Below are 14578 nucleotides of genomic sequence, written 5' to 3' on the forward strand. Positions count from 1 at the left end.
AATCTTGTGAAAACATCTACTAAAACATATAAAATGATTCAAGAGGTTTACAGGGAGAATTCTGAGCTGCACAAAATGCTATGACTTTTGAGAATTTTAAAAGACACTGAAAATTTACTGAAGTTGATGATATACCAGAAAGACCATCGACATCAATGGACACATCCCACGTTGCGCAAGTGAATGATTTTTTGAGGCAAATCAAGTTTTAAAGTTTGCTACACCAAACAGACTGGGATTTTGAAAGTTCTTGGTCATGAAATCCTAACTGAAAAATTAGGAATATATTGTGTCTTATTCTGAATGCTAAATTTATGCTGAAACTCTTGACATGAGAGCAGAAAGACACAATCGCGTAGCAATCTGCCAGGAACTTTTGAATGGTGTGAATGACCTCATTATAATTTGCATTATGATGATGAAACCTTCTTGTTGGTGAAAATAACTGGTGATTACACATAGGTGTATAATGTAGAAACAAATTCTCAGTCACTTTAATGGATAGGAAAATCAACCAAAAAAAGCACACAAAAGTTGAAACACAAAGGTGACGTTGACAGTCTTTTACGCATCAAAGATGTTTTTCACTATGTATTTCTACCTTCAGGGGAAACAGTTGACTAACTGCCTCTATTTCCTAAAAGTCATCATATGTTTCAGCAAAAATATGAGGAAGAAGACATTTCATGTGAACAATTGTCATGGTTTTTTCACCATGACAATGTGCTAACCCATGTACTGCTGCTAATTCAAGAGTTTTGAAAAATACAATTTACTGAGTCACCTCTCACCCCCTGGACTAATCTGATCTAACCCAATTAAATTTTTTACCTCCCAACTAAAATTTCCAATAAAAGAAAAGATATTTGAGATAATAGCATCCACAAAAGAAAATCTGCGGAATATCCAGAAACTATTTTGAAAAGTGTGTTGAAATGCAAAGTTCTCGAAGAGGAAGGGACATTGGGGAAAAGTGCAAACAATGGGATGAAGAGTACTTTGAAGGAGATTAACTGTGAAATCCTGTAAATATTGAAATTCTTTTTTTTTTGGTTATTTTTTGAACAAACTTTTCTAGTCCAAGTTAAAATAATACATCTTTTCTAGTCATATAATAGTAGTATAATCAAAAAATGTTATGACACAAACACACAAAATGTGAATTAAATTCACTTGTATATGTCTCAAGCACTTTTACATATGAAAATTTTATTTCCATTTCTCCTCTGTGAAGGCTAAGATTATGGTATGTTGTAATTACCAATTAATGTGTCTAGCATTTTTTCTACCAAACTGTTTAGCAGAAACCATTACTTTGTTACATGTGTAGTTCATTCATCTGTAAATATAATACCTAATATAAAAATTTATTTAACCACCACACAGTGTAACAGCCATCTATGGAGGCAAATAAAGATTTTGGTGTTAATGTTCTGGATACTAGCAACTTGTTATAAACAATATTAAGCCTTGTGATGTCAAAATTGAAAATTGCTTTATTCAAGCCCGATTTTATTTACATTTAACAAGCTAAAAAAAATTAAACCTAACTTACACTTTCTAAATCATTTCATCATGTGTCAATTTTATTATGTATTTCAATTTTAAAAATAAGTATTTAACTGACAAGAATATAACTACACATTGTATAATAACATCTCATAGTATAATTGGTAGTGATCAAAATAACTTTCATTTAATTTACATAAATAAATTATGAGCTGAAGAAAAATACTAGCAAAATACAAAGCATAAAACAAAAAATCTTGTAATTTGTTACATTTAAAAAAAATACTAATGAATATCCTTATATTTTTATTAAACAGGATGTTAAAACCACAATTCCATTTATAAGGTATCTAAATGGGGCATTGTCATGATTGCAGAACAAATTCTGTGAACCGTTCTTCCATAAATCTGGGTGTGTTTTAATACATAGCTTTATGTAAATTACTTACAATGACCAAATGGTGCTAGGGTCAAATATATGACTTATTTGAAAAAATTCATGGAGTACAATATCATCGAAAGAAAACAAAAGAAGAATGTAAATATTTGATAAGACATGATATACTTTTATCAGTTTCCACCAAGATAATTTGGCCTTTGTGTTGACGTCAAACACCCATGATTTGTCACCAGCTAAAATGCATAAAGCAATTCATGATCATTAGTCGCTTAATTTAATACTTTCTCAGAAATTTCTTGATGACAAATTTTGTCAAAGTTTAATAATTTTGGGGCAAATTTTACTGCTACTCACCTCACATTGAAACTTTAAAGAAAATTGTTCTGCCTGAACAATATGAAATCCCAATTACCTCAACAATTTCCATAATAGTGATTGAATAACTGGTCATGATTTTTTCTATATTTTTAAAATTTTACATTAAAATTTTACATCGCTGATATGCTTACAGATTCCACCACTACTTTCAAATAATCCAAGATCATTGTTGAGTTTTTGAACTCTTTATAAATTACTCATTACTGGATACTAAATTCACCAAAAGCTTTTTGCTAAATTTTTACCACGTACGAGAACTTCATTCTTTTGTTATATATTTGTGTTACAGATTTTATCTTTATTGTAAAACAGCATAAAGTTACAGAATAAAACAAAATAAAAATTGCTAAATTGGCTGTCAAATCTAAACTTTTTATATTGTATGGTTGCTCATGCAGATATATATATCTTCTTTTTTTATTCCCTAAAATCGATCCATTTGGGAATCATTTTCTTCTGCACTATATAAATTATATTAATCTGATCAACCCAAGTACCGAATTAATAAAATAGTATGACACCTACCTTATTTCATAATCCAAGCAAGAGCACTTTCATGAATACCTCGCATAGAGAGCATACACAGCAACTGATGATGCGAGGTACTTGCAAAAGTGCTCTTACTTGGATAATGGAATAAGGTGTCATCCTATTTTATTTCATTTTATTAATTCTGTACTTGGGTTGATCAAATTAATATAATATATATATATATATAAAACAGATTCATCTTCATCAATCCACGTACAGAACTCAATATAATAAAATGACACTCACCTTATTTTTTCATACAATCTCTACAAAAGTGCTTTCGCGGCAACCCGCATCTTTAGTTGTAGATTTTTTCTTTTTTGTAAAATATTTAGTGTTAAATTACATATTAAACTCAAAATTAAAATTCAAGTATAATAAATTAAAATATATAAAAAATAAAAAAAATAAAATTTAAAAATTTATTAAAGTATAAAAATGTTAAAATTAAAAAATTACATCTAAAAATATGATGTCAAGTATTATAAAATAAAATATAATATACTACATGTGTTTGGTCAGCCATTGTTATGTAATATCATTATCTGAAAAAGTGTTGCATCTATTGCGGCTCTTAAAAGTGGGTCATCCTCAAACTGTTTGTAAGTTGAAGTTAAATCCCTCCTGTATTTATATATATATGTCTCTAAAATATCTAGATTTTTATTATTATTTTTTATAAATCCTTTCTTAATTTGCAATATTTAAAAATTAGTATCAATATCAGAAACAGAATGTTTATTATTAATGAAGTGGTCAGCAACGTTAGAGAAACCCATTTTTTTATTTTTATAGTGTCTAAAATGCTCATGAAATCTGGCTTTAAAAGATCTACTAGTTTTATATACATCAAACTAGCTGCTGATCATATCTCATTAATAATAAACAATTTCTGTTGTGCACGGGTGTTTAATATATATATATTTTTTTTTTCATCTTTGTTTACCCTGCCCCCCAGGGTTGGCCCACATACTATAAAGAAGATTATTTTGAATGATAAGCATTAATTTTATTTTATAATACGTAATAATTTTATATGCAATTTTTAAATTTAATAATTTTAACATTTTTATACTTCCTTTAATAAATTTTATTATTTTATTTTTATTTTTTATATATTTTAATTTATTATAATTTAATTTTAATTTTGAGTTTAATCTGTAATTTAATACCAAATATTTTACAAAAAAGAAAAAATTTACAACTGAAGATGCAGGTTGCTGTAAAAGTGGTTTTGTAGCGATTGTGTGAAAAAATAAGGCGTCATTTTATTTTATTCAAATCTGTACTTCGGTGGATCAAGTTGAATCTGTTTTATATATACAATAATTATTAGTACAGAGGTGATATGGTCTTGAAAAGATAGATTTATGTATATATATACACATATAAAAGCATGTTTTATGATATTAATATCATAAAATCATACTTTCCAAATAGCAATTACACTATGTAACAAATTATAATTTGCATAACAAACCTTATCAAAAACTACTGATGCTAACGGGTATTATTATTATTTTTTAATTACTTTTTTCTTTTTTTGTGGGGGGGGGGGGTGAAAAACGTTTCTATATTATCGTCGCCCGGAAAATAAAAATATAAAATCTAATAAAACAACAAAAATTAAGACAAAATAAAAAATGCACTAGAGATTTAAAAACAAAATTAAAACTTAAACTAAAATATGAAATACAAAAACAAAACAAAAAACTTAACTAAAACATTAAACACAAAACATACAACTACTATCACAGCTAACATAATAAAAATTTAATTACAACCATTATCACAGATAAAACTTTATCTACTATCACAGATAACAACTATATATATGTATATATATATATATAAAACCAAAATAAATTTTACGAACTCTGAGTGTAAAAGGCTCCTCGGATAACAGAAAAAATAAAAATTTTAAATGAAATTCGTAATAGTGAAAAGTAAAATAAAAAAAATAAAACAACACTACTCAATAGTGTCTAGTACCAGCACTTTGAAGAAATAAAAACGCCCAGCCCAAAACTTCTTTGTCATTACCCAGGATTCGACAAATGTTCCTGGGCAATTTAAATTTATGATGCAGGACAAGAGACAATTTACATGGCAACACAGAATCTTTAATTTGCCAGAGTTTGTTATCTAGTGTAGCCATCCGGTCATCTTGCCATTTTGCACGAAGAGTGAGTTTTACATAGTTAATAAAGTCGAATGTAGTAACACGGGCAGTGAAGAATGGTTGACTACATGCATCTTTAGCAGTAGAATCTGCACGTTCATTACGCAGAATCACCACGTGGCTAGGGATCCAGCAGAACTCACTTGTGTGTTGCGATGGTTCAACTCAGCGATTGCATTGTAGATTATGGTGACAATAGGATGTCTGGAATAAATGTTTTCTAAGGCTTGGAAGAACTACATGAGTCGCTACAAGTAAGGATATGATGGTATTTAGGGTTAATGATATTCAAAGCCTTATTTATAGTGTACAGTTCAGCAGTAAAGACACTCTTAATACCAGGTACACCAAGCAAATAGGTTTGGTGATTAACAATAAATGCGCATCCAACAGTATTGGTTTGTATCGATCCATCCATGTATACTACTGCATCTGGGTTTGTCTTGTGAGAGAATATGGTGAAACATTTGCTGAAAGAAAATAGGTGGTGATTCTTTATTGTATATCATGAGGTCAAACATAAAATTTATAAATTTGATTTTTAATAACTAAATATTAAGAGCTTGCAAGATAATTTTTGTAAAGAATAAAATGTTTATTAAATGAAAAATATAAATTTTATAAATTCTCAATTATTCAGCATAGATTAAAAACCAACACAACTTTGATTTTGATTTTTATTTTATGTTTTTTTCGTAGATTTGAAATTAATAGTTCCAGTGTATATATACACTAACTAATTGCATATACACAAGTATATACAATTAACCTATGCATAATGCAGCTGTGGAAATAATTTTTGACTAAATGTAATTTAAACTAATAAATAGAAATAAACTATTACTGACATGCCTCTTAACAACAAGATTCTTGACACCTTCCATTACAAATGATGATCCTTGTGAAACCAGTTTAGAAAACATACTAACAGTTTTTGTCCCACCTCCTACATACTGATTTGTAGTCGAAGCCATTTTTGTGTATGCCCTAAAAAATTTGACATAATTTTTTATATTAAACACAATTTTTCAAAATATAAAATCAGTTGGATTTTTAGCCATTCTAGAGAATATTATTTACTTCAACATATTTTATAAAGCATTTAAAACACCTTATTGTTACTTTTGTTGATTCTCCACCCGCTTAATGCAACTAATAGATTCAGCGTAAGTATAGGATCTCTATGTATACATTAATCCTGGAGATGAACAATAAATGAATATTGTTAACAATACTCTTTGAAAAAACTATACTATAGTATACGGCATTATTCAGGCAATAATAATTTCTGGGAATTGTTTGTAAATATAAATATATAAGTAAATAATTAGGATTAAAAGTAATATTAGTTCAGAATATAAATAGAAGAAAGAGCTACAGGTCAGATAGCATATTTCAATAGAAATAAAACAATCATTGTAAAAAGATGACATTTACCATTTCTGTAATCAAGAACTAATTTACTACAAATCACAAAATACACAAATATTGACTGACCCAAAATATTTTTGTTAAGTTTTTGAGAACATACAATCTGGTGTTTCATGACATTCAAAACATTAGGAAAGCAGCGTAATGGAAAATATTTGTGCATGAAATGAGGATAAAATTCCAATAGACAAAGCCATACTCGAAAAAACTGGAATTATTGAAATCAAACAATGCAAAATTTTCTCTACTAATGCATTCTGTAGGAACTTAGAGGCAAATGATTAAAGCAGCAAAGCCACTATTAAAAATTATTTTATTGAATGGGAAAAAATGTGAGCCGGTAGTTCCAAACCATCTGTTTAACATTCAGTAGATGATAAAAATAATTATAATTAAACATGCCTAACAAAAAATCAATGATAAACTTTATATGTCAATAAAATGTTGTTAAAAGAATAAAAAAAATTGTATAATAGCAAGTAAACAATGTTTATTAAACATTGTAAACAGTATTTATTTTAAACAAAATAGTTTGCTTCTATAAAACACTGATTTTTTGGTTGTGCGTTAACTTATTTTATGATTACACTATCTTATGAAGGTTTATAAGCCCGATTACATTATGGCAGATGTCTAATCTGGTTTAAATCAATCAGTCCTCAACAATACTATTAAATTGAAAAAAAAAAATACATGATGGTATAATATGGGCACAATCCCATATATGGGTTTGTGCCCATATTCAATATGAAATATCAATATTGAAAGAGTAGAAGCTGGATTAGGATTTCATGCATTGGTTGAATCTTTTTGATGATGATAATAATAATGTCAACAAAGCTATTATTTGTTCCAATCCACACAGGATCTATAATTTCACTTTTTGTTAAAACAGGAGCCATAATTATATTTTTTTAAACATCAAAAATCTGTAAATCTTAAATTAGGAAAGAATTAGTACATGGGATACTCTGTTCTAAAAAAATTATTTAATTTATTAGTGAAAAACTATTACTTCACATAAAAATAATATTAAGTAACAACAAATATCTCATTTCTCAGATTTTCATCATAAGATTTTTGTTAGTTTTCAAATTTTTATGTATATGATGGATGTACACTAACAATAATTTCACCTCAAGCCAGTCCTGCACTGAGATAGTTCTGAATACGTTTATATTGAGTATATCATATATCTAATCCAGTTTTAGGCAGTAAAATTAAAACTGCTGCTACTTAGCTGATTGAATTTCTGCTTCTACCAGTCAGTTATGGCATTCTGAGTATCATTAACCATGTTTGTTTCATCTTGTGCAAGTTTCAAAATACAAATTGGAAAGCGTATGATTTTGGTGAAACGATAGTGAAATATTGAATTTAAAATACCTTTAAAAGATTTAAAGATATCTTAACATTTTTGACATAATCTTTAAAATCCATCTTTAATGGATGTTGAGATGTTTTACAATTTTCTGAGAATTAATATATATAAGAAATCTATTTCAACTAATATCTGTAATTGTTTTTCTGGGTGAAACAGCACAATTGTAATTCTCATTAAATTTTGGTATTTCATAACTTAAAATAAATTGTTAGGCTGCTCATCGCAGGTTTAAATCTTCTGGTGTGTCGGATGATTATTTCTTATTTTCTCGGCTGCGTAGAGATGTTAAGTATGCGATAGCGGATGCCAGAAGTGGTTTGGGCTCGGAAGTGTGAATCTGATCTTTGTTCTAATCCGAGGAATTTTTGGAAATATATTTCTCAACAGAAGTCTAACTATGTGAGGACTCCAACCCCTATTGTCGATGGACGGACTATTTCTGATCCTCGGTTGAGTTGTCAGCATTTTGGTGAATATTTTCAATCAGTATACCAGGACTTTCCTACGCAGACTACGTCTGGTGGCGCCTGTATCAACAACCATCAGATTCTTCACATTCCGATGGTTTCATCTTCTGACGTATCCAGTGCTATAAACATTCTTAACACTAGATCAGCGGTCGGCTTAGATCGGATTCCTGCATTTGTTATCAAAGGTTTAAATGAGATTGTTTCTCCTATCCTGGCTTCCCTGTTTGATTGGAACTTGTCGTCTTCTTCTTTTCCTTCCCTATGGAAACACGCAGTTGTTACTCGTATACCTAAGCCTGGTGTCCCTTCCCTGGATAATTTCAGGCCTATTTCTATCATCGGTACCTTTTCCAAAGTCTTCGAGAGGATTCTATTTGGACATATTTATGACCATGTTCTCCCGATGTTATCGTCATTTCAGCATGGATTTATTAAAGGTCGTTCACCAGCTTCTAATTTGGCTGCCTTTTTGCAGGATTCAGTTAATGCAATTGAGCATAGGGGTCAAGTAGATGTGATATATTTTGATTTTACCAAAGCTTTTGACAAGATGCCCCATCATTTGTTGTTATCAAAGACCAAGGGCTTCGGCTTCAGCGATCGTTTTAATGATTGGCTGTCCTCTTATCTTCATGACAGGCGTTTTTCAGTGCGTTTTGGTGGACGATGTCTGAGGAATTGATAGGTCTTGTCTTTTGGATTTGTGGACGGTTTAACAATATTTCCACTTGTAACCTGCAGTACAAATCTTTGGTGAGGAGTCACTTGGAGTACTCGACCGTGGTGTGGAATAGTACACGATTTTTTGCCTCTGATCTGGTTGAGGATGTTCAGAATGGGTTCTTGAACTGGATGCGTTTTAAGTTTGGAGATTGTTTTGTTGGCGCTAGTAGAGAGGATATGTTGAGGCGATTAGACCTTTCCAGGTTATTTGATAGAAACCCACCGGGTTGGTCTAGTGGTGAACGCATCTTCCCAAATCAGCTGATTTGGAAGTCGAGAGTTCCAGCGTTCAAGTCCTAGTAAAGCCAGCTATTTTTACACGGACTTGAATACTAGATCGTGGATACCGGTGTTCTTTGGTGGTTGGGTTTCAATTAACCACACATCTCAGGAATGGTCGAACTGAGAATGTACAAGACTACACTTCATTTACACTCATACATATCATCCTCATTCATCCTCTGAAGTATTATCTAAACGGTAGTTACCGGAGGCTAAACAGGAAATGAAAGGTTATTTGATAGAAGAACGTACTTTGACTTGGTTTTCTTTTATAAAGATCTGCACAATAAACTTCCGACGCGTTACCATGTTGTCTTGCGGAACCAGGCCAGGTCAGTGAGGTCTTTTAGGCAATTTGTGATGCCGGTTGGTTCTACCGTGTCTCCGATTGAGCGGTGTACCAGTGTTGCAGTGGAGTTCCAGGATAAGCTAAGCTTTTGGAAAGATGAGACAACCTTCATTAAAAATTTGAGAGGGTTACGTGGCGATGGATTATTGTCCTTGGTGTAATGCTCATTTTCATGATTTTAAAATTATTGTTGTTTTTTTAAGGATTAATGCTGATAACTTGTTTTATTTGGAATGTATTAGTAATATTGTGTTTTTGTTTTTGTATGTTTTCATCTATGTGTATTTATTATCACTCCATAGCTACCGTTTTTAAAGTTCTAATTATTATTTTTTTGTATTTGACTGTATAATTGTTATTATTATTATTGTGTTTTGAATATTGTATTTTTAATTTATATGTGGGTTGTTGACTTGTGGCTGTTCTTTTGTGACTTTATGTGATATTGTGCAGCATACAAAGGTTTTGTGTAACTGTTCTGTTGCACAAAGCAAAAAAAAAAAAAAAAAAAAAAAAAAAATAGTCAGGTAATGTAATAATAACTCAAGGGTATGAAAAAACCCTATATGTATAAAACTAATATCTGATAACCAGTGTAATTTAACTAGATTAGCTAGTTAGCCAGTTTGATTACTATTGCATAAAATATGAACTCATTAAATTTCATTACATATTTCAGACAATCATTCTTGAGAAGAAAAACTATGAAAAAAAAGTCTTACATATAAAAAAATAAAATAATTTTATCACTAGTTCAATAAAATCATAATTTCCCAAGTTACTGATGTGCTTATAATAATATTAGTGTTCATATAATTTATTATTTAACAAACATTTTTTAATAAAAATAATGATTTTACATTAAAGTGAAAATTATTCAGATTAGTTTAAAACTTACTTCCATCTTTTGATATAATGTAATGGTTTTAAGTCACAACCAGCATTTTCTAATCCCTGAGAATACTTTTCAAATTCTGCCTGAAAATAAACACATTTCTATAATAAAAAAAAAAAAAAAAATGAAATAATCAATAATGAGAAACCATCATGAACAATCAATAATTCAATTAATCCTATAATGTCAATCTACAGATTATTATTTATGTGGATAAAATATTTCCATATTGACAGTTTAATAGTCTTGAACTGCAGACTTAAACTATCTGATCTCTCTCTCAATCATCAGAGATTTTCTTTGTTAATTATCACTCATTCCCTTATAACTCTTATTATTCATGGTTCTTTCTCTCCTGGAAGATACTAATAATCATTCATTCACATCACATCTTCCATAATCTAATTTAATGTAATCTACATTTTATTATTTATATTTAATAAAACTAAACAAATTATAGTTATAAATAAAACAGAAATAGTGATACTGTAAATTCTTTCTGAAACAGTTTCAATTAATGTATTAAAATATTTGTTTCATGAAATAAGAGAATGAAACCAATAAAATAATAATGAAATAATAGTGAAGCTATGTTGTAGTAATATACTGAAAAAATACAACATTTATTTACAGGAGTAGTGACAACAAAATAAATATGATAGTTACATAAATAAATAGTAAATCTATAAATTAAGGAATATATATACACACACTGGCATCTATGGTGCAGTTTCATTCATGCTATATGGTTACTTGCATTTTCTGTCAAGGTCATTTTTTTTTCAATTCTATGTTTTTTAGTCAAGTAGCCAGAAGCAGATGCAGCCAGTTGTGTAGTACATACAGTAACAATGGCTGTGTTGTTTGAGCTCTCACACTGTACACAGACATACTGCTTAAAAAAATTGAAATTCAAAAAACCTGAAAATGGTTTTTAGATATTTATCTGGCGTATTTGTAAACCTAAATCTAGTCGATAGCTTGTTTAGTATATTCGGAACTGGAGAAAATTTACAATCATTGTTCAACAATTTTTTTAATTTCTTCACCCCTTTCAAGGTTGCATTTAGAAAAATCTAGAAATTAATTTTTAGATATTCACATGAAGATTACACAAGATTACCAAAAAATTCAACTTGATACCTTCATTTGTTACAAAGAAATTAAAAAAATAACTAGGTTTCAAAAAAAAAATTTTTAAATCTCTTTTAACCCTTCATTCTCAGAATTTTTCGAAAAATCTATTAACTGGCTTTTGGATATTCACATTAAGATTACACACACCAAAAATCAAGTAGATATCTTCAATTGTTACTGAGAGTAACAAAATAGTAAATTTCATTGTTACTCCATCTTAACCCTTTTAACTTGGAATTTAAAAATCTTTTCTTAATGTCACTTACACCATGTTAAGATATACAAATTCTCATCAATTTATCTACTGTAGTTTTTGCTGGGCGTTGATTATGAATAACTCATGACATTTTATATATAAATATATATATATATTTTTTCAAATCATTACACTGAACCACTGCATTGAACAATGTAAAATAATTAAATATAATATCAAAACTACAAAATACAGTCAAAAAATGATAAGAACACTCACCAAACTGGAACATTTTTGAAGTTAAATTATTTCATCTTCAGTAGTTAAAATTACAAGATTACCACATAAAATATCAACTAATATTAATAAACTAATTTTAATATGCTTTGTCATTAAAGTAAAATAAATTAATGACAAAACATGTTCTGTTGATATTTTATGTATAATCTTGTAATGTTAAGTGCTGAAGATGAACTAATTTACCTTCGAGAACAAGGTAGGTAAGTACTCTTACCATTTTTTGACTGTATTTGTTGATTTTGATATTAAATTGTTTTATATATATATGTTCTCTCAAAATGTCTCAGTGATCCTGGGTTCAATTTTCATCAAGGATCTGTAATTTTTCACCTATCAATTCATCCATTTGAACTTTTTTGTCAAAAAATATATGAGGTCATATTAACAAGAAAAAGTTTTGGCTTGTTTTAGTAAATTTTTATTATATGATTAATATTACATTTACACCTTGTATGGTTTATTATTTTGGAATTATTTAACCCTTTTAATAATAACTACCGTGCGATGATAACACCCAGGCGTTTTTCGCCCACAAACAACAAAAAACAAACAAAGAAAAAGTAGGTGCTATTGATAAGGCTAGTAATTGATAAACTTCAATTAGTTTTGCATCAGTCAGGATCATGATGGTATTTAATGAGCAATCTTCCAATGAGAAACTATCAAGGCTCTCAGAAATAATGTTAAAATTAATAATGATATCTTTTGTTAAAATAATTGACAGCGAGAATGGTCTGCACCAATTAGCAATTAAAAACATTTCTAATTAAATGTTCAAATATGCTTTACCAGAAATAATTTTATTTTCTGCTTTCTTTTTTTCTTTAATTTCATGTTTCTGCTGAGTTACATCCGTATAAGTGCCGATTCACAATGCAGCCGTATCTACAGTTGGCCATTGATAATCTAACATTCTTTAGTCCAAAACCTTCTGTAATCCAACACTTTTTGACTAACTGTTGAGTCAATTCTTGTAATGACACTATTTTTTTTCTTTCACACTTTTTTACACTGTCACAACTGATAAAACAGAGAGACAGAGGCTGAGTGGTGAATATGATGTTTTAAGTGAGTAGGCCATGGTTATGTGAAATACTCTAATAAATTACAGTACAGTACTTCTGATTGTCACCGACATCATTAGCTGTGTCTGTAGTTGAATGCGTGGCACCGCCAGCTGGAGGCTTGTACAGTACCAGGGTCTACAGACAGCATTAAACTTCTTACAGGATCTTACTACAAGTCTCAGTATTGCATGATCGTGTGCCATGTTTAGTTGTCATATTCATTTTAACATGTCTAGTTTTCCTTATCTTAAAAAATGTCTATTTTTCTTTTTTTAAACAATATCCGAACTTCATTGTTTTTCTTTTGAAGATGTCAAAAACAAAAAATGTTTATATCAAAAAGCAGAAATTCTTAAAAGAATTGATAAAGGTGAAAAAACTGGTAATGTAGCTTCACTGTATGGAACTGGACATGCAGTGATTTATGAGTTGCAAAAAATCAGGTAAAAATAAAAAAATTTATAGAAGATAATACCAGTGGTAAAAGTGATCAAAAAACATAAATATCTGGCATGTTCCCTTAATGGAAGATGCACTTTATGCTTGGTTTATCCAGGAACGTTCCAAATATGGAATCATGAAAATCTCTGAAATCATCAAAGAAAGAGTTAAGCATTTCTATAAAGAAATGATGAAAAAGAAAATTTCCGCACAAGTGATGGGTGATTTGACAAATTCATTTTCTTAATCATATTACATTAGCTATTTAAACCATTAAATGTATATCAAAGTACGTAATGTTTTCAATTGGTTATCCCATTCAAATTTTGGTAATTCCAGTAATTCGACATCAGGGCTGCCTGATACATGTAGGATTATTGAGAGCCTGCTATATATACAACACAAATAATCATTACTCATATGTCACCATATAATTAATTAGTCATATAATAAACTACTACTACTACTACTATCCTGTAATCAAATGTTTATATTACTCATATAACTCAAACATTTATAAATTTGTATTGTCTTTCAGTTCTATTAAAATCCTTGATCTTTTCATATGATCACTCTTTGGTTCTCGTGTTCAATTTTGAGATGCTTGTGAATCAGCCGTATGTGCAATTTGCTTACTTCAACTCTGCTAAATGAATTTGGTATAGTTTGTATTCTTTTCCCCTTTTCTGCAGTGTGATTTACTTCAAGGATACATTTGGAAATGCTTATTATAAGTAATGAGTCATATATCATGTTACAGGTGATACATGTGAACAGACTGTTATATTGTATAATAAAGCTCTACTTTTGTAATTATTATTTCTTTTAAAAACACTTACCTAAGTAGCAAGCTCTACATTTTACACAACTACAAGTAATAAATAATGCAGATTTCAAAGAAGT

At 29.4% G+C, this 14578-nt stretch overlaps 1 protein-coding gene across 2 annotated transcripts in view; it reads right to left on the reverse strand.

The window, feature by feature from the left end:
- Slh (sec1 family domain containing Slh) overlaps positions 1–14578 on the reverse strand; it is a 72027-nt gene that overhangs the window by 14626 nt on the left and 42823 nt on the right. The window contains exons 11-12 of one of the 2 annotated variants that reach the window (XM_075358617.1): positions 10538–10617; positions 5849–5987 (exon numbers count right to left, since the gene is read on the reverse strand). In XM_075358617.1, the coding sequence (XP_075214732.1) occupies positions 5849–5987; positions 10538–10617 (219 nt within the window). The remainder of the gene's footprint in view (positions 1–5848; positions 5988–10537; positions 10618–14578) is intronic. The other variant, XM_075358618.1, reaches the window with a different exon arrangement.

The sequence above is a fragment of the Lycorma delicatula genome, chromosome 2, assembly GCF_047948215.1.
Source record: "Lycorma delicatula isolate Av1 chromosome 2, ASM4794821v1, whole genome shotgun sequence".
NCBI lineage: Eukaryota > Metazoa > Arthropoda > Insecta > Hemiptera > Fulgoridae > Lycorma > Lycorma delicatula.